The sequence below is a fragment of the Protopterus annectens genome, chromosome 6.part1, assembly GCF_019279795.1.
Source record: "Protopterus annectens isolate FY-2018-M chromosome 6.part1, PAN1.0, whole genome shotgun sequence".
Taxonomy (NCBI): Eukaryota; Metazoa; Chordata; order Ceratodontiformes; family Protopteridae; genus Protopterus; species Protopterus annectens.
In genome coordinates, this window is record NC_056738.1 from 38229154 (window position 1) to 38249114 (window position 19961).

Consider the following 19961-nt stretch of genomic DNA (forward strand, 5'->3'; position numbering starts at 1 on the left):
GTGTGTGTGTGTGTGTGTGTGTGTGTGTGTGTGTATGTGTTTAAGTCTTCTCAATCTTTTTTCCTCCTTACCCCCCTCACCAAAAAATGCTATAGAGTAGCATTTAGTCTGTACTGACTTAGTGTTGTAATGTTTAGTGTATTCACTGTGTATCCCCTTCTGGTGGTAATGCTTTTTATTGGCATATAACTTTCCTTTTTCTTCCCTTTCTTCAGGTACTGAGTGTGGGCTTTCTTGCCCTCATCATGTCTGCAAAGCATTCAGCTTTCCATAAATGTGTGGTTTGAACACACATTGCCCAATTCTGATGTGTCTACTGCTTGGGTCAGGGTCCTTTACATAACTTGTAGCATTTGTGAAGCCTTTGGGACTAGAAGTTTGTTGGAGTGGAGAAACAAATTTATTCTTAATGGTCTGATTCTCCCACTCTGAGTATTAATACTTTTTTTTCCATCTCTGTCTTTTTCTTTAAGAGCAGGGGCTTCTTCCCCTTCCTCTGCTTCTCCAGCAGCCAAACAGAAGGAAAAGTCAAAACAATGGAAACATTCAAGAAAGTATTCTCTGAATTTGGTATCACCGTCCACACTGGCTCTGAAAGTTGCTAAACTCTTGGATCTGATAGTGACAGTTCCTGTGACACTTCACTCATGGTTCATCTATGAACCGATGTTGCTGAGGCTTGGATCTTCTTTCTCCAGGATTGGTTCCATCATTCTAGACCCTCTTCTACAGCATCTTCAAAGTAAGTCAGATCTTCAGAGAGTGTCACTGAGACAGATGTGGACAGATTGATGTAGAGTTACTTACGGACCCAGATCCAGTTGGGGGCACTGCCAACTATGATCACTGTTGGATCTGGTAGAGAGCTCTCCCCTTGACACCATCTAAGTTGCTTCTTCTCTTATCCGACTCCTAAGATCAGAGCCCCTGCATCCTACTATAACCTAGGGAAGATCTGAGTGAGAGCCGAGGCTCTATGTGTCATCGACTCCAGTCAGTTCTCTGCCTGAGCCATCCAACTCCTGGAGCTGTAATGTTGACATTGACTCTGAGAGGTAAGGTTTGGAACCAAAGTTTTCATTTCCATTCCTTCCTCTAGGAGGCTTGACACTTGATAGGTCCACTCTAGAGACTGCCTTCGATTTGAGCCAAATGGCTTCCAGGGTTGAGCTTTTTCCTGGTATTCTGGATCCAAAGGACAAGTTCCCTGGATCTGCTGCAGGCTTGGCTTTTGAGGCATTTGAGAGGGTGCTGTCTTTGCCAAGTGTAAAATATTCCTCTTCTCAGTTGGATCCAACCCTCCCCATAGGATCTGTTTGGGTTTGCAGCCTGATCATCTAGTCCCATCAGGGCAGCCAGTTACTGAGAGCCTTGACACCATTCTTCCATGTGAGACAATTTATGTTTCATGGTCCTCTCCTGAACAACCCGCTATTGAGGCACCAAAAGAAACACAAGTGTAAAAGGAGACATTTAGACTCTTCAGAAGAGTCATTGACCACCGATACTGAGAGATCCTACAACTACTTAGACAGAAAGGGGGTTGGTCTTCCTAGACACTTTCTTTGGAGGAATTAGTCTTCCTCAAGGTTTTTGGTTCTGGCCCATTTACATCTTGGATGGTGCTGCTTGCAGAGGAGATGGTAGACCTCATCTCATCCTGGGCATTGAAGGACCCTGATGTAGTCAACCCTAGAAGCCAGACATGTTTTTGGTGGCCACAAAAGACCAGACACATTGGAACAAGGGCCTGGCAGTGGATTCCATGGTGGGTGACAGCAGCCACAAAAAAGGAGCTTGCCCAGAAGAGCCCTTCTGTCCATCTGCCAAATAGGGAATCACAAGCCATGGACATGTTTGGGAAGCATGTTTATGCCTCATCTTCCTATTTGATCAGGACACTCAATTATTTAGCACATTTTACACATCCTCATAGAGGTTTGGTTAAATAAATCTCCACTTCTCTCCCAGGAACTTTATCTGCAGATCAGAAAAAGACATTTGATTCCCAGATGACTTCCCTGCTATCCCTTTCCAGTGCTTCTGTGCATTTCATATCTAATGTCACAGAAGGGGCATCTAGAGTAGCTGGCACACGTATTTTCATCAGGAGGTATGCCTGGATACAGCTTTGAAATTTTGTTGAGCACTCCAAGACATTCTTCATTAATGCCCCTATGATAGATCAACCTTGCTTGGCCCAAACGTTAAAGAAACCATCTCCAGGAGTGAACAGGATGGCAACTTCCTATCTTCTGTATGGCTAAAATTCTCAACTCCCCAAATGATCTTTGGCAGGAATCGGAAGGCAGGGAAGAGCATATGATTCAGAAAAACTTAGGGATTTTCATTTGATACTTCTGGAGGCAGAGCTTCCTGTGGCAGAGGGGAGTTACTCGAATAACAGATGTCACTTGAGAGGCAGAACTGGTCCTCAGAATCAGGGCTTCAGAAGTCCATTCTCCAAGAAGCCCTTTCAGTGCTCCTGAAAGGCTGCCTGGCTGTCCTACCTGCCTGTGGAGGCAGTCAGTGGCACTTGTTTTTGCATCCCATGACCTGAATGTCCATCACCCAAGACAAGTAGGTACATTGAATAATAGCCAGAGGCTATTTCAGCCCTTGCCACTGTCCTCACCCACCTCAGAAGAAAATTCTTGACAGTTCACCCTTGCAAATTGAATTTGCAGCTTCAGAAAAGGTGAAGCTTATAAAAAAAAAATGGGTCATCCTAGAGGTCCCACCTGACCAGACAGAATCTGGAATTTATTCAAGATTTTTTTTAGTGCCAAAGAAAAGTGAGGACCTAAGACCAGTTTTGAATCTAAGTCAATTGAACAGATTTGTAGTTTGAACCAAGTACCAAATAGGCATGGTTCATTCATTTCTTCCCTTGTCAAAGAAGAATGACTAGATGTGCTCAGTAGATCTCCTGGATGCATGCTACCACATCATAATGGACAGACATTCCAGGAAATATCTTTGCTTCTGACTGGGAGCAAGTCACCACCAATTCAGAGCTTTGCCTTTGGTCTCTCCACAGGCCTCCAGATGTTCTTCAATTGTATGGCAGTAGTAGCAGCTTTCCTACATCTGCAAGAATTCCAGGTGTTTTCTTACCAGGACAACCATTTCATAACTGCCACATCCAAGGATTAACTCCTACTTGCCAGGGATTCCATGCTCCACTTGTGTATCTGTCTTGAAATCACAGTGAATCTTCAGAAGTTTAACCCTGCCCCTGGACTTTATCAGAGCCCATCTAGACACAGTACTCACTGTGAAGTTTCCTCAGTCACACATCCTGTCTGTACATTCACAAGCTCAACAACTTGTATCATGAAAGAAACCACCGGCCAAGTTGGTTCTCCACCTTCTAGGTTTTATGGCTGCCTCTATCCCTCTGGTCCCTCTAGCCAGATTTTACAAGACAGTAATTCAGTAGACACTTTCAGTACAATGGTCCAACAGACATCAATCAGTGCATCATCTGATCAATCTCACCATCATTTGCAGACAGTGCATTTACTGGTGGTTGACTACCCCTGTACTTCAACAGAGGCATCATTTTATTCTTCCTGCTCCCAAAGCTACTGTGACCAAGGATGTCTCCCTATTAGGGTGGGGGACATTATTTAGGAAGGACAATACAGGGCAACATACCTGTCTCTCCAGCAGGCCCTATTTATGTCACAGGTGAGGTTTAAGTCTTTAGAATGTGTAATTCTAGTGCTGTTTGTTTTGCCATCTGCAAATTTAGTCAGCCAGAGACCACTGACACTGGTCTTGACTTCAGAGAAGTAAATGCCAAAAAGGAGCAGTCCAAGGACTGATCACTGAGGGACTGCACTTGTGAGTGGCCTCTTTGTAGAGGTAGATTCCCCAGTTCTATCATCCTGGGTCCTGTCTGTGAGCCATTTGGCTGTCCATCAGGTGATATATGAGTGTGTACCTAACCTTTTGAGCTTGTCAACAATGCGCGAGTGGGGTATTGTGTCAAATGCCTTGGCCAGGTCAAGATAGGCAATGTGAACAATTTTGCCTTCATCCATTGCTTTGGTGACCTTCTCAAAGAAGTCCACCAAGTTGAGTAGGCATGATTTGCCCTTGATGAAACCAAGCTGGGTTGGGTCCAGTGTCTGGTGGTTTACTATATCACTATTGATAATTTCCATGATAATTCTTTCCATGGATTTACGTATAAGACTAGTGAAACTTATGGGTCTGTTAATGGCCCACCTTTCTGCAAAGGGATGACTGTTGTTCTCCATTCATGTGGCATCAAGCCTGTTTGTAGGCTGTAGTTAAATAGTAATTCCAGAGGCCATGATAGGTCATCTTTCATGCTATTTAGAAGGCATTGTGAGATATTGTCTGAGCCCATTGAAGCAGTGTTCTTGGCTTTAGAGAAAACATTAAGGACTTGTTCCCTAGTGATAGCAGGGAGAGTTATATTAGATGGTATTTCCTGAGGGAAGGTTGTGTGGGAGAGAGGAGTAAAGTTGGAGCTGAATTTATTGGCCAGTAGGTTTTCTATATCTGCTGGCTCAGTATACGTGGCTTCATTTGCAATGAGCTCTGCACAAAATTGTGTATTGCCTGTGAGGTTGCAGACATAAAGGCTAAAGAATGCCTTGTGGTTGTCCTTGGCCTAAGAGGCCATATTCACTTCAAATTTGACTTTGGTAGACTTTATTTGTCCTCTTGAGATGTTTCATTTAATGATAGTGTTTTTATCCTGCTGGGTGCTGCACCTCCTAATTTTGCCATGATTTTCTTCCTTCTATTATACAGCATATTGATTTTGTGATTCCACCAGGGCAAATTGTTTTTTGAGTAAGTTCTGTACTACTACTTGATGGGTACAGCTGCCGCTATGCCACTATTAACGTGCTTGTACAGGGTTTCTGTGAACAGTTCTGCATAGGCAGCAGTGTTCTCAGGGTTTATGGAGGCTTGAAATATTGCCAGGTTACCACTTAATAGCAGGAGGTTAGCCTTAGAGTAGTTGCTGAATATTCCAGGTTTAGCTGGGAGTCCAGGTTTTATTTTTTCTTCAAAGGAGACCATCCAGGAAAGAAAACACAGTAGGAGTGTGCAGCACTCTCCCATATTAGTGAGGACCAGATCCAGTATAGCTGCACCGCTGGTTGGTGTATTGACTATCTGGTTCAGGGAGTTTGTGTTTACAAAATCCAGGAATCTCTGTGCCTGTACATTTGGTGTCATATAAGATTCCTAGTTAATAATAGGGTAATTAAAGTCGCCCATGAATATGTTATTGGGTTGGATGGTTAGTGTTTCTAATAAGTTTAAATACATGGTTTGGGTTTTCTGAGTAATATAGGGGGGACCTATAGCTGGTAAGGAAGTGATATTGGATTTTGCCTGTGGTAATTTGAACATGGACGAGCTGAAGTGCATTGTCCTGTTTGACCAGCCTTGAGGTATATTTATTTTTGATGTAAATAGAGACACCTCCATGTTTAGTCCCTGTCTGTGTAGTAGCTAGTCTAAATGCATGGTAGACATTATAACCTTGCATTGATGGTGTGCTGTCCGTGGCTTTAAACCATGTCTCAGTGACCACAATCAGCATTCTTTAGGGTGAAGAGAGCTTCAAGAGAGTGGAGTTCTTTGTTTAGACTCCTAGCATTGAGCAGTAGTTAGGCATTTAACTTAGAGCCAGGGCTTCTTTTGGCTCAACTCTACTCAGAAATATCCTTCCTTGAGGCCAGCCAAGTATTCAAATAGTTGGGGACTCTGCACCTTATGTAGAGGAATGGATGGAGAGACAACATCAGATACAAATGTTTTGTACTTACCATAATGTTAGATGTGTGTTGTCATATTCCATCCATTCCTTTACTACCCTCCCTCCATCTCTCATACTGTCTCAGTATTTTATTCAGATGATATTTTCAGATTTCACTGACTTTGCCATGGAACTTGGAGTTTAACTACTTTTTCCTCCTAGTTTCTGTCTCTCTCTCTCTCTCTCTTTCCACCATTGGTTATGACCTTGGTTGGGTTGTTTTTAGGATGGGCAAACTTGATTTGAATTAGCTCCTGTGAGGCAGAGGAATTATGGGTAGAAGAAGAGATGAGCACCATATCCTAAGCTTTGAGCCGGTCAAGTACAGATCCAGTGTCAGAACTGAGGCCCATATGTAAAGGAATGGATGAAATAAGGCAACACAAACTTTTGTTTATCCATGCTAAACTGCATGCTATAGCCTGCATTCCCACTTATACTAAGTGCTGTCTGTTCCCCTCCCAGATGAGAAAAACAGCTTGTATACTTAAATAAAACATGAACAGTTAGCCATAAGAAGCAGTGTACTGGCTATCTTTAAATAAAACTAAATTATAAACTGTTCTGTTAAATGCATTAAAGTATTAAGACTGCTATGGAGGTTGCAATGTTTGTTCAATTCCCATAATTTCAAACTTTGTTCACTGAACTGCATGCCATTGCACCATTAAATTTTGCATTTACCTCATTAAAGAATGCTCAGAACTCACAGTATTAATTGCTTATACCTGCAAACACTTCCATGTAAAAGTAGTCAGCAATGCAGCTACAGATGACTTGACTTCCAAAGAGCATTTGCTAATTGAGGGAAACATGCTAATATTTTTGCAGTTAAGAAACGTAGGATTTTTCTTGAGATTCATCATTTTGTCTTATTTTTCAAGCCTACTTGTTAAAAAAAACACACACTTTTATAGCTTATGCCAAGGGCACTAATCTAGACATTCACCCTTGTAAAAATAAGAGAAAGTATCTTAATTCTACATATAATGTAATCAGTGCACTTTTATTCTCCATCCCCACCCCAGCAGCCGAAGATCACAGCATGTTAACATTAGACTTGCTTTTGTTCAGCCTTTCTTCTGTTGTTATAATGTAAAGGCTATATTTCTTACAACTAAAAAGGACTTGCTTCCTTTAACATCTTTAACATATACAACAGTCACTGAAAATACACCCCCATTTAAAATACCCCTGACTACCACTACATAATACTGCTGTACTATATATATTGATATGCAGCTTATATAATGAAGTGTTTTATATATATACAAATAAGAAAGAATATTTTACTTACAGTTACCTTTTTCTCATTTTAGGGTCTTTCAAATCATTAATGACATAAATTGAGATATATGCTATATAGTGATATATATATATATATATATATATATATATATATATATATATATATATAATACACACACACACACACAGACATATGTCTATATATATATATATATATATATATATATATATATATATATATATATATATATGGGTCCACTTCTATACATATATAATGTATATATTCTGAAGTTAGCTGGATAAAGCAGCTTGACTGTCTCACCTGTCTCTTGACATTTGTTGATTGCTGGGATAAATTTGCTTCTCTTCTGCTGCCTGGTGTACACTGAATAATCATTTTCCACAAATACTATGCTGTCTCCAGTTATTAATACTATTCCATACTGTTCCCTTCTGCTACAATTTATTTTTTATGAATCAACTCTTTCTGCTGACATGATTGCAACTTTACTAATACAGGTTTTGGCTGCTTTCTCATAGCCAGGTTTAGAGAGTGCATTCAGTGTCCCCTTTCAGTTCACAACCCTGCTGTGGAATTGCAGTTCATAGGTAGGTACTAGGCTTTTGGCCCTAGGGCCTATATAAGCCTAGCCAAAAGATACCCTGGCTTTCGCCAACCAAGAAAAGTATTTTCCTGTGCCACTGTTAGGTTGCTTATTTGTGGTTTCATAAAAATGAATACAGTGTACTCCTTCCATTGTTTTCTGGTACAGCAGAAAATCTCATATTTTATCCGTACATTATGTCTTCTAACTCTTACCACTTTTTGAAACAGCTCTTCTTGAGAAATATCATACTCAGTCAGCCTTTTCTTTGTTTCATCCTCTGATTTTCACAGTTTTATCAGTTCATCTGAATAGCTAGTTATAGCTTCTATTTTTCCAGCCTTCTGTTATTTGACTTGATATACATCTTCAATGTTTCATTTATTTTAACCATCTATGAGTACATTTTATTGCTTTACAAGATGAAAGCACTAAATAATAGAGTAGAGGTTTAATATTCTTGCTACTTTTTTTGTTTTTGTTAGTTGTTTATACTACCCTGCATTGCATTCAGCCATGGTCTAAGTGTTACAGTGATTACTTATTCTCAGTGTTAGCTTGTGTGTGCGTCTATATAGACAGGGCTGCTGATATGTAAGCTTTTTCTGTTATTACTCTAATGTGGTACAAAAGTTGTATTTATCTCATATAATAAAATTCTTGGGTAAGTTTGTGATATTTGTTGAAATACATAAACAATATATGTGACTTATTTTTGAGTCATTCATTTTGTGATTACATTTCCAGTTATAGTTTTAAATGTCTAATTTATTCCTTATGTTGTTCTAAGGTTATCCAGTCCTAAGAAATAAGATTGAGTTTAAACAACCTGGAAAAGCAGTCAACAAGGATGACTGGAACAAATTTCTTATGGCAGTCAAGGTAAGTTAGAAGCTGAAGATATGCATTCAGTACTATGTAATGGTGGACAATAAATCAGTTTGGGTTGATCAGCACTGGCTGGTGATATAAAGTCAATCAACACAAAGGTAACTGAACAAACCTTTTTTTCCTGCAATGGACTGTATCTGTCATGTACCCTTATCCATGGCATTACCCTTCTCTTCATCACACTTTTTAAATATAACCACTCTCTGTTCCCCTAATTGCAAAATGCTAAATGGGAGCACAATGAATATGAGTCCACACACTATCTGTAGGCATGCTTTGGAATCTGCAGGATATGGGTGAATTACTCTGATATCAGCTTACCTGTCTGTTTTACATTGAGGTGTACACACTACCGGACGCTTTTTGCCATCCATTTTTCTTAGTCTCCCCTCTCTGCATATTAGATACTGAATTCCATAGAGACTCCCGTTAACTTTAAAAATAACTCCTCTGACCCCAGTCCCTACTCTCCCTAAATCTCAGGCCCCTACTGCAGTACATTTAGCAGGAATTCCCTTCTGGAACCTAAGGAGCCTTAAAGTTTTGACCTGAATAAGGTTTTTACCTGATTGTTTTTTGTTGCCTGGTCTGCTCCGTGGGCCAAGCTAGTACAGACTCCCTACAAACAATCACCTGACATGGCTCATCAGTCATTCACTTCCAGCCTCTCCCACCAAGAGCAGGCCATGTAGAGGTTGCATGTACCCCCAGCAACAACCTCATTTTTAAACTGTAACTCGCTAGGGTGTGACAGCAACTCGACAGTAGTGTATGCACCTTGTATGTGAGATTTTTAGTTGTTTTTTGGTCATTGTACTAACTTTTTTGTCATTGTATGATTATAGCCTTGAAATAAACTGAGTCTTGTACTTAGGCATTAGTATTGCTAGCCAAATGCGAACACCGATCCATGGTGTAGTATTCTATTGAGGTCAGTTGCACGCCAAAGGGCTTTTCTACACCTGAAGAATGCTGTTTGTATTAATTACAAACATAGCCAGATGTTTAAAACAATAACCTGGATATTTTGAAAAGGTTTATCTGGTATTTGTGTAGAGAAATTTGTTACCCCTGATAAGACTTGCATTGTTGTTTTTCAGTGCATGTAATGGTTGCCATCCTTATGGAACTGTAAACTCTGGTTCCTGTTAGGTTTCAGACATCAGTGGCCTGCTAGGTACCTGTCAGTTATGCTAACCCCATAAGCTAGTTGAGCTCTGTGGCAACATTGCATTGTTTATTTCTATATGTGGTAGCAATGGTTGGCATCTGCTTTGCATTGTAACGTCTGCTTTTTATAGGTCTCAGCTATCGTAAGCCGCTTTTTCAGTACATAAGCAAACACCTACATTAACAGTAAACCTATTAACCTAAAGCCTGCAACTGTATGCTTGTTGGTAGATGCTGCCATAATTTTGCATGCTATAACAGAAATACATTTGGATATTAATGATATTGCTAACTCTGTATAGATAATAGCACCATTGTTCAACCTGTGCTACTACAAATATTTTTGTATGCACTAATGACTGACATGGTTCCAAGTGTAAACTGTTATAATTGTTAGATAATGCTCCTGCTTTTTTGGAAATGTTGTTGTACTTCACTTAACTCTAAATATGTTCACTACCTTGTCTACTATTCTCTGCATGCCTGGACATCCTAACATCTTCCCACAGCTTGTCTTATCCTAATAACTCCTATTTCTACTCTGCCTTCCAATTACTCTCACTTACAGCATCTTTCCTTCCTGGCTTTAAACTTTGTCTTTCTCACTCTTTCAGAACCTTAACACTAGAAGTGCCTACCACTGTGCCTCCAACCGACCCAAAGCTGTCCCTCGGAGCCTAACACAGAGAGTGTACCAAGCCACTAACAGACACCCTTTCAGCGAATGGTAACTAAGAAAGGTTTTAAAGATTTACAGGACAAGTGTATGTCACAGCTGTGCTGAAGCAGCTCTTGTAACAGCGTACCTGTCTGTTTTATGTTAAGAGGTGTACACACTACCGGACGCTTTTTACCATCCATTTTTCTTAGCCCCCCCCCCCCCCGCATACTGGATACTGAATTCCATAGAGACTCCCGTTAACTTTAAAAATAACTCCTCTGACCCCAATCCCTACTCTCCCTAAATCTCAGGTCCCTACTGCAGTCCAGCTAGCAAGAATTCCCTTCTGGAACCCAAGGAGCCTTAAAGTTCTGACTTGAATAAGGTTTTTACCTGATTGTTTTTTGTTGCCTGATCTGCTGCTTGGGTAATTCCTGCTCCGTTTGTCCTTGCTCCACTCGGGCTGTCTCTTCTCCCTTGCCCTATCCCCATTCCCACCCACCCCCACTTCAGTTACATTTATTTCCACCTCAGCTCCTCCCATAATTAGCTCCAGCCAACCACTGTGCCTCCCACTACCTCTTACTCAGCTCAGTAACACCCGCGTACTAGAACCCTCAGCCCTCCCTCTACATCCTCTCTTCATAGTATACTTTTTATAATAACTTTATCTTCAGTCTACACCCCCTCAATTAACCCACCACAATAAAATGCCACTTAGATATAAACTTATACCCTTTCTGCTCATATTACCTGTAACCCGCCTAGTTCAACTTACCCCATTACAATTTGTCCCTATCCACCACATACCCTCTTCAACAACCTCCTCTCAAAGACTGCCTCGCACTACCTTCTCTGACATATCACCTAACCTATACCATACAGACAACATCCTCTGCCTTAAACATAAAATCCTCCCCATAAAAAAACAAAGTTAACATAATCCATACCTCCTATCTCCACCAAAACATGAAAAAGAGACAAGTGCCCACCATTACCCTACCCCAGTACTCCAAATTAATTCTAAGTGGGGATATCCATCCCAATTTTGCCCCCCCCCCACCTCATATATCTCCTATAGGTCTCTGTACCTAACTACAATCAACCTGCAAAATATTAGAAATGAAATCCCAGACTTCCACACCTGGATAACACATATCAAAAGCTCAGAATTTCTGCCCCCTAGCTTTACTTGTCTGCGCAATGACAGGCCAAATAAAAAGGTGGTGGGGTAGCTCTGATCTACCCTAACACTTTCAATATGGTCCCCTACAACTCACTAAATTCTTCACAGCAAGAATCTTAACAGCCTTCCTAAAAATTAATGACAAAAAAAAAACCCATTGTCCTTTACGTTCCCCCTAGCAATAACACTTCCATACTAGAAGAAATCCTAGCCTGGACTTCCAGCAACATAACTACAGAAACAATAATTCTGGGTGATGTTAATATTAACTGGTTAGATCTCTCGCAGCAGCACTCCCCCAACAACATTAACCTTTATAACTACAGCCAGCTAATTACTGATGTCACCAGACCCAACAAAGACAACAGCCAGGGAACAATCTTAGATTGGATCCTGGTCTCTGACCCTAATAAAATCACAGTTGCAGATACCTTCCCAAATAGTATCAGTGACCCCTTACCTGCCTTTATAATATACAAATCTACAACGGCACTACACAAACATCACTACAGGAATTCCAGCGACCAATCGCATTTTCCCCCACAACCTTTGACAACCTACTACACGGCATCAACTGAGATTCCCTCCAAATATTCCCTCTAGAATATGCAGTAGAATTTTTTAATTCCACATTCCTAACTATTTTAAATAGCCTTGCTCCTAGCTGCCTAAAATGCGTAAAATCCTTGCATGCCCCATGGCTCTCTACAGCCACCAAAAGAGCATGGTCTCCAGGGACAAAACCTGGAAGCTTTGGCAAAAGTATAAAAAAACCCTCTGACTTCTTAAACTACAGACACCTTCGCAACCAAGTAAAGCGCCGAGTCAGTAAAGATAAAAAAGAATACTATCATACTTTACAAAACCAGCACAAACATAATTCAAAACACTTCTGAAGCTCAATCAACGACTTACTACACCCAGGATCAGAAACCAACTCCTGTCCAGACCCAGAAAAAAAATCCCATAAAAATATCTGCACTTTTTAACACATATTTTATTGACATCATATCTAATCTCACTACCAACTTCCCTCAGTCCCAACCTGACCCACCTGACCCCCCTGCTACTAATACCTCCTCTACCCACATACACAACTTCTCTGTAGCTCATATTCCCACAGCTGTTGTAAAGAAACTGCTTCTGAAATTAAAACCATGCACTAATGCCCCTGACAACATGCCTTCAGAGTTACTTCAAAAAGCTGCAAACTCCATTGCCTACCCTGTTAGCATACTTCTCAATAGGTCCATTCAAGAGTCTTATGTTCCTTCCATTTGGAAAAAAACTTACATCCTCCCACTTCACAAAGGTGGAAACAAAATAGATATCTCCAACATTCAACCCATTGCCATTCTCTCCCCATCTCAAAAAGCCTTGAAAAATGTATCCACAGTCAATTCCTTAACTATTTACTCAACAATACCATGCTGTCACCAACCCAACATGGTTTTAAACCAGGACATAGCACCACTACAGCTCTTACATCCTTCTGTGACTCTAACTGTCGGGCACGTGATGCCAGGAAACTTGTCTCCTCCCTATTTCTTGACCTTTCCAAAGCCTTTGATACTATCTCCCACCCTCTTCTTCTCAGGAAACTAGCTAACACAGGTATCTCTCCCTCTACCCTACAATGGTTTTCCAACTACCTCACTGGCAGGCAACAATCTACAAAGTGACAAAATGCCTTCTCCCCTTTCCTTAACACCTCTACAGATATCTCCCAAGAGTCCATCTTAGGACCACTACTACTCAGCATTTTCATTAATGACTTCCACTCTAGTCTCACTCAAGGTCAGTCATCCAATACACAGATGGCTCCACTATCATCTGCACTGCCAACTCCTCACACAAACTCCAGCAACTTACCCCGGCAGCTTACCCCGGCAGCTCTCATCTCTACTGAAGTATGGATGGCTAACAACCATCTAGCATTAAATCCCCCAAAAACTAAGCTAATGTTATTCACCCCTAAGAAGACCCTCACCATAAGCAAAGGCACATTTTCTATACTCTGCCAAGATAACACTTCTATTGAAGTTGTCACTCATACTAAACTTCTAGGTGTCACTAAAAATGAGCATCTAACTTTCGACATGCATATTCATAATTATATTAAAAAAAACACACTAGAAACTGGGCATGCTATACCGACACAAAACATTCCTCAACTGCTCCTCCAAACTAGCCCTTGCCTCCTCCTTCCTGCTTCCCTCTCTTCTTTATGGTGCTCCTCTTTTCACCAATATACAGGTCAGTCTTAAATCCAAACTACAGTCATTCTATAGCAAAACTGCAAAGTTTGTCACCAATGAACGACAACTATCCCACCATTGTACCTCTCTTCAAATACTAAACTGGCCAGAACTTTCTCACCATCTTACATATATTCAACTAACTACTTCCCATAAACTAATATTCAACCCATTCAGCTGCCCTGCTCTTTCTAATCAATTTACACTATATCACCCAAATAGGCCTCTCCGCTCTGAAAACTATATGCTCCTACAAGTAGAGAAACCCAACCTTTCTGCTGGTCAAACACTCCACTCCTTTTTCCACTGCTAAGCTATGGAACTCTCTCCCACCCTCACTTAGATCCACCAGCAATACATCTATCTTCAAAAAATCTTTGAAACTACATCTCTCCTCCCACTGGCAATGTACCTGCACCAACTCCTCACAACACATAACATGACATTATCTCTCCCCTTATTCCATACCTGTCTTTGCCTCTTCCCCTCTTCTACTCCCACTTCTCCTCCCTCCATCTTCTACTACCTCCTAACTGTCACCCTTACTACTGATAGATAATCTGCTTCTGTACCCTGGTGTAAATGTATTGTCAATTGACACTTTACAGTCAGCTGCACTGCCTCTTTCTGTATCAGTAACAATTTGTACTGTCAGTAGTCTTATCTATTTACAGGTGTATTACCTTTTCATTTGTCAAAAAACTCTGTTTACTGTTTCTGTTGTTATAAGCACTATTTGTGTTTTTATCAAAATTAGTATACTGTATATTTCAAAATGTATGTATTGCATATATCAGTGTGGAGCTTTTCTCCCCAGGCCTCCACTGAAAATGGGCACTTTTTGGCCCAGTGGACCTTCCTGGTAAACAAATGCAATAAATAAATAATATCAATGCAATGTTGCTGTCGTATTGCGTGACAGCAGTAGCAATTGTATGTTAAATAGTTGCTTGGCAACCCAGAAGAGTACACTCTGCTGATCCATTGGCAAATCAACAAGGCATCTCTGTGTAATTCTTTTGACTCTGATTTGAGAATGAGGCTGAGCAATGAGATGGCCTTCCAGGAAATGTCTGGATTGAGAATTTTGCTACAGCCCCTTTTCTTCAGAAGGCAGAAGCATTAGTTCAGGATGGTAATGACTTCAAGCATGAAGATGAAAGTGTTCCAGCCCTAAAAGCACCGGTGACTGGCAGTCTGATAAATTCCATGGAGTTACATGTTGATAGATATCATTGTGTGTTGGCCTGTTAAGTACTGCAAGTCTAGATAATAGCAGCCAGTGAAGGATGGCCAAGTATGCCTACTGATCTCAAGCGTGATAACACCTGTTTTGTGTAGTAAACCATGCCACTAAATACTATACAAGGGTATATAGTCAGCCTGACCTTGGGCTGGGGAGTGGGACTGTCATGTCAGAGGCAAATCCTTCAGTGTTTACTCCTGGCTGGGTGGGGGACATACCAGTGCTAGTGTGATGGAACCATTTTTGATTTATCAGCTGTTTCCCAAAAAGGAAATGAAAGCATTTTATCCCTTTAAATGGTAAAGAGCTAGCTACAGTGATAAGCTGTTACATTGTACACAGGTGTGCTAAAAAGCTTCAGTTTGCAACTTTATCGTAGACCTCACTGAGTTTAGGCCACACTTGCTAACTTTGTGTCATTTGTTAAGCCTTCTGGTATGATATCGTTTCATACTGGAGTGATATCTGCCAGAAATTAAAAAATACATCTGTGTATGAAATACATTTCCAGTCAAGGGTTTCTCTGTTAGTAATACAGAAGTATGGCTTGCAGTGGGGATAAAATCCATCTGCAGGCACCTAGAATGGTTTCACTGTAAGAAGTTTGGCTGAAAATTGAAGCTTTGAATCCTGACATTTTATTTATTCTTCACCACAAGTAGATTAGATGAAAAATCTGAAGAAGTTTGATAGTACTTATGGAAAAATAATCATTGTCACCATATAATTAATTTATCATTTATTAAACATCCGTTCTTTACAATAGTACAGATTTTTGCAAAGATTAGAAATGCATGCTACTAAAATGAAGACTAGAGCAAAAGACTGAATCTGGTGCACAATTTCTCTAATATGAAATAGAATATTTTTGATAAAGGGAGTTATAAACCAATGAGTAGATTATTAAGAGAGAGAGAAAGAAGTGACCTTATCAGAACTGTAGATTTGTACAGAGTGAGTGAAATTACTAGCACACAGAAAAAAAACATTAATTGATGAAAAGAATGTGTTTAATATTACTTATCTTTTGTTAACTGAGTTATTAGTCCAGTGGCCTTTTTGCAGGGGAGACCCAAGGTGGTATTTATACTACTATGGGATATTTGCCCAGGGCATCAGGGAACTTCCCATACTCTTTTTGGTAGGTGCCATGTGATCGTTTACATCCACCCGAGTTACCACCAACTCAAGCAGATGGAACCTTGGCTTATCATCTCATCCAAAGGACAAGACTCTCAGGAGAGCAACACCCTCCTTATGCTGCACTGCATTGTTAGCATTGCAGCCACCTAATGTTGGAATACAACCCATAGCCTTCTGCACCAAAGGCATGTGTGCTACCTGTTGTGCCATTAACAATGCGATTTATAGCAAGTTGCAAAATAAGGTAAAAATAAGAAGTAAAGGTAGCGTGTGTTGTGTCACAAAAGTAATGAATATGAACGAGAAAACCATGAAGCAATGTATTGCAAAACAGAACAGACCCAATATGGAGATACTTATGCAGCTGAAATTCAGCCTTGCAAAGGTGTTGCTGTAAGCATAAAAGGATGCTCTGCTCATCTGTTAATCAAGTGTGCAAAATCTTTGCAAGAAAAGGATGTTATTTAAAATGTTTAATAAGGATCTTGAAAAGAATTTACACATTGTTGAAGAGACTATGAAAATGGTCTGTTTGTGGGTACTCATAAGCGAAAAAAAGCTACAATAAAAAATGAAAATGCATCTGAAGGGGTAATACAGGTGACAATATGACTTTCGTAATGAAATTCTGAAAATTGATGACAGAATGTAGATTTTAAGCAAGTTAGAGAAGGAGCGTGTTAATATCTTGTCATGCCTAAGTTTATAGCTTTAGGAATGTTTGGTGCTGAAAAACAAGCTATGTGAACAGTGTTAACCAATTCTAGCCACCAGATGGCAAGACTAAGTCAGAAACTCCTAATGTCAGTATAAAAGTAAAACCTTAGGGCCTCTTTTTCAAATAGCTGTACTTATAGAAGTGAATTGTAATATTTTGGATTGTGTGGTTTGTGAGAATGTGGAAATGATAAAGGGAATTTGCAGTGTGAAGTAGAGACTGCATGTGTTCAAAACCGATCATAGAGTCACAGAGATAGCATGATAAACTGCTAATTTATTCACAGGCAGAGAAAGTTTGCCAGAGAATCACATTAAAATAAAATCTAATATAGTGCCAGGGATACATGCTCCCAAAAAGTACCTGCAGAACTCGGAATTAAAGCTAAACAGGAATTAAATCACATGGAAAAGTAGACATAATTAAGAAACAATTAGAGCCAACAGAAAGGGTTGATAGCATAGACACTTGTGAGTAAGTATAAGATCTGCATTTATATTGGTCTGTCTGAATAGAATGACTAAGAGATAGCGTTACTCATCGCTTACAGTTCAGTTGAATAAGTGGCCTCAGTAATGCCAAATGCTGCATTTTTCTAGTACTGTACATAAACCATGACTTTTATGAAACATAAAGCTAGATCAAGAAAGGTGTAAAATGTGTAAATTATATACCTGCTAGAGAAATACAGATTTTTTAGATTTCCATATTGTTTTTCATTAGCACCCAATTTATTCTAGAGAGCTGTTACCCAGACAATTGATAACTTGGAAGATGTTTTAAACACAATTGATTATCTATTAGCCTGGTGTAAGATAAATGAAGAGCTCGATGACAGACTAATCAAACAGTTCAACAGATTAAGACAGAATAATTTCAAGCTAAGAGATTATGTATAGTCAGAGTGACAAGTCTGAAATACATAGGGCATTTTCTTATATTAGAGGGTCAGAAATCTGATCAAGAAAAATCCAAGCCGTTTTTCAAATATGACAGTAAGAGCAACAAACATTACAGAGATTTCCAGGACTGATACATTGTTTTACAAATTTTGTATTTAATATACTGAAATAACTACATCTCTAAGAAAGTTGATGTAATAAGACATAGCCTGGGAATGTATGAAAAAAGTTTTAAAATACTTAAGAAATTAGTGACTGATTATCTCTTGTTAAAGTATTGTTAAGTGACTAAACTAGTTCTTTTGCAAGTAGATACCAGCCAGAAAGAGTATAAGTATGGAGCTCTCCCAAGAGAATAGCCCAGTTGCCTGTGGATCAAGACCATCTGCAGATACACAAAAGGGCTGTATACATATAGAAAGAGAATGGTTAGCAGTATTATGGTGACGTAAGAAATTCCATGACTATGTCTGTGGAAAAGAACAGCAGATAGAAACAAATCACAAACCCCTGGAAAGCATGTTCAGTAGTTTCTTGTAGAAGGCACCCCTGAGATTGCAGAGGATGTTACTTGGTCTATAGAACGATGAGCTGAAAGTGATATGCAGACCAGGAGGGAAACTACACTTGGTAGATATATATATATATATATATATATATATATATATATTGAGTAGAGCATATTTACCACAGAAACAGGAAGAACTGCTGTAAAAAGAACTAGAGAGTCTTTGTGAAATGCTGCAATTGCAAGTGAGAAAAGAAAAAAAAGAACACAAGTTCAGAAGTATATTGATAGAAATATATTACAATGAGTGGATGGCCTGAGCAACAGTCATAAGTGAAGAAAGAAAGAAATTCAACCGTATTTTTCTTTTGAATAAGAAATAAGTTGTATTTAAGGCGTGATGTTCAAAACTGACCAAATAATAGATCTAATGTTGTCCTTTTCATTTGTTCCTCAACAACTGGGGGTATCAGATCCAACCTTGGATCCGACTTGGCTGCATACACTAGATTTTGGATCCAACTCATGAACTCCTCCATCTATCCATAATGCCATACTCAGCTCGCAATACCACAGATCTTGTTTGCCATCATCTCGCAGAGATACATATCCTTCTCTGACAACTATTTTGGATATTGTTGCAGTTTTTGTGATTAATAAATTCTTTAAAAATCTTTCATCTATCCTCTAATTACCACCTCCCTCTCCTAACTGTTAACTATTCAGGTTTTTTTCTGGCTGGCTTTTTATTCCTTTTTTCTACCTTTTGGTAGTTCTGTTGTACCTTAGCTGGTACTCATCTCTTCACTAATTTTTCTACCCTTTTGAGGGTATTCTTTTTACCATTGCTGGCAGTCTGCTTTAATAACAAGAAAAACTTTGCCTATTGTTCTGACCTTTTTTCCCATTTTAAAGGCCTGCCAATATTCTCCAGAAATGCCTGAAAAATAAACAAGCTTTAGAAAGTGTACTTCAATTGGCATAAGATTCCCATCTGATACCCACAGGGAGTGCGTCTACTGTCTTGGAGCATCACACCTCAGTACTGACTGATCCATTTGGGCTACCTTTAATTCTGTGGCCCTTAGTGGTAGATATAATAAATTAGTCTTTAAGGGGATGCTGCTTCCTTCTTTCTCTTCTTCTTCAAGAGCTCAAACCCCTGGTATATTTGTAAAATCTACTTTAGAGGTGAAGGAGTCTTGTAAAAGATTCCCCCACTCATTCTTCGAAGGCTACTAAACTGACATCATCTTCTTCAGAGCCTCCTCAAAATATTCAAAAAACTTTGGATCCAACTTCTTCAGATCCTAAAAAAAGTACTCAGATCCCACACCCTCAAATCTGACTGTTCTTTTAATTAAGTCTCCATGAATGCTCTCCGAGGGTCACCATTGAGCCGGTTTCTCCTCAGATCCATTCCCCTTTTCTCCAAATGACACCAAGGAGAGAATGTAGCCCGCAATCAGTCACTTCTTCCATTAGGTCCTCCAGAACTCTGTCAGAGGCCGATGTGGATAAGATGATGAGGAAATTCCTCAGAGCTGAGATTCAGATGGAAGTTATTCTGTCTCCATCCTCCATTGGATCTGTGAGCCTCCTGTCCACTTCTT

At 39.7% G+C, this 19961-nt stretch overlaps 1 protein-coding gene across 2 annotated transcripts in view; it reads left to right on the forward strand.

Moving 5' to 3' along the window:
* The window catches only part of IFT172 (intraflagellar transport 172), a 3348311-nt gene that overhangs the window by 3280282 nt on the left and 48068 nt on the right, over window positions 1-19961 (forward strand). For both annotated transcript variants that reach the window (XM_044075467.1, XM_044075468.1), the window contains exon 47: window positions 8456-8547. In XM_044075467.1, coding sequence (XP_043931402.1) covers window positions 8456-8547 — 92 coding nt within the window. The remainder of the gene's footprint in view (window positions 1-8455; window positions 8548-19961) is intronic.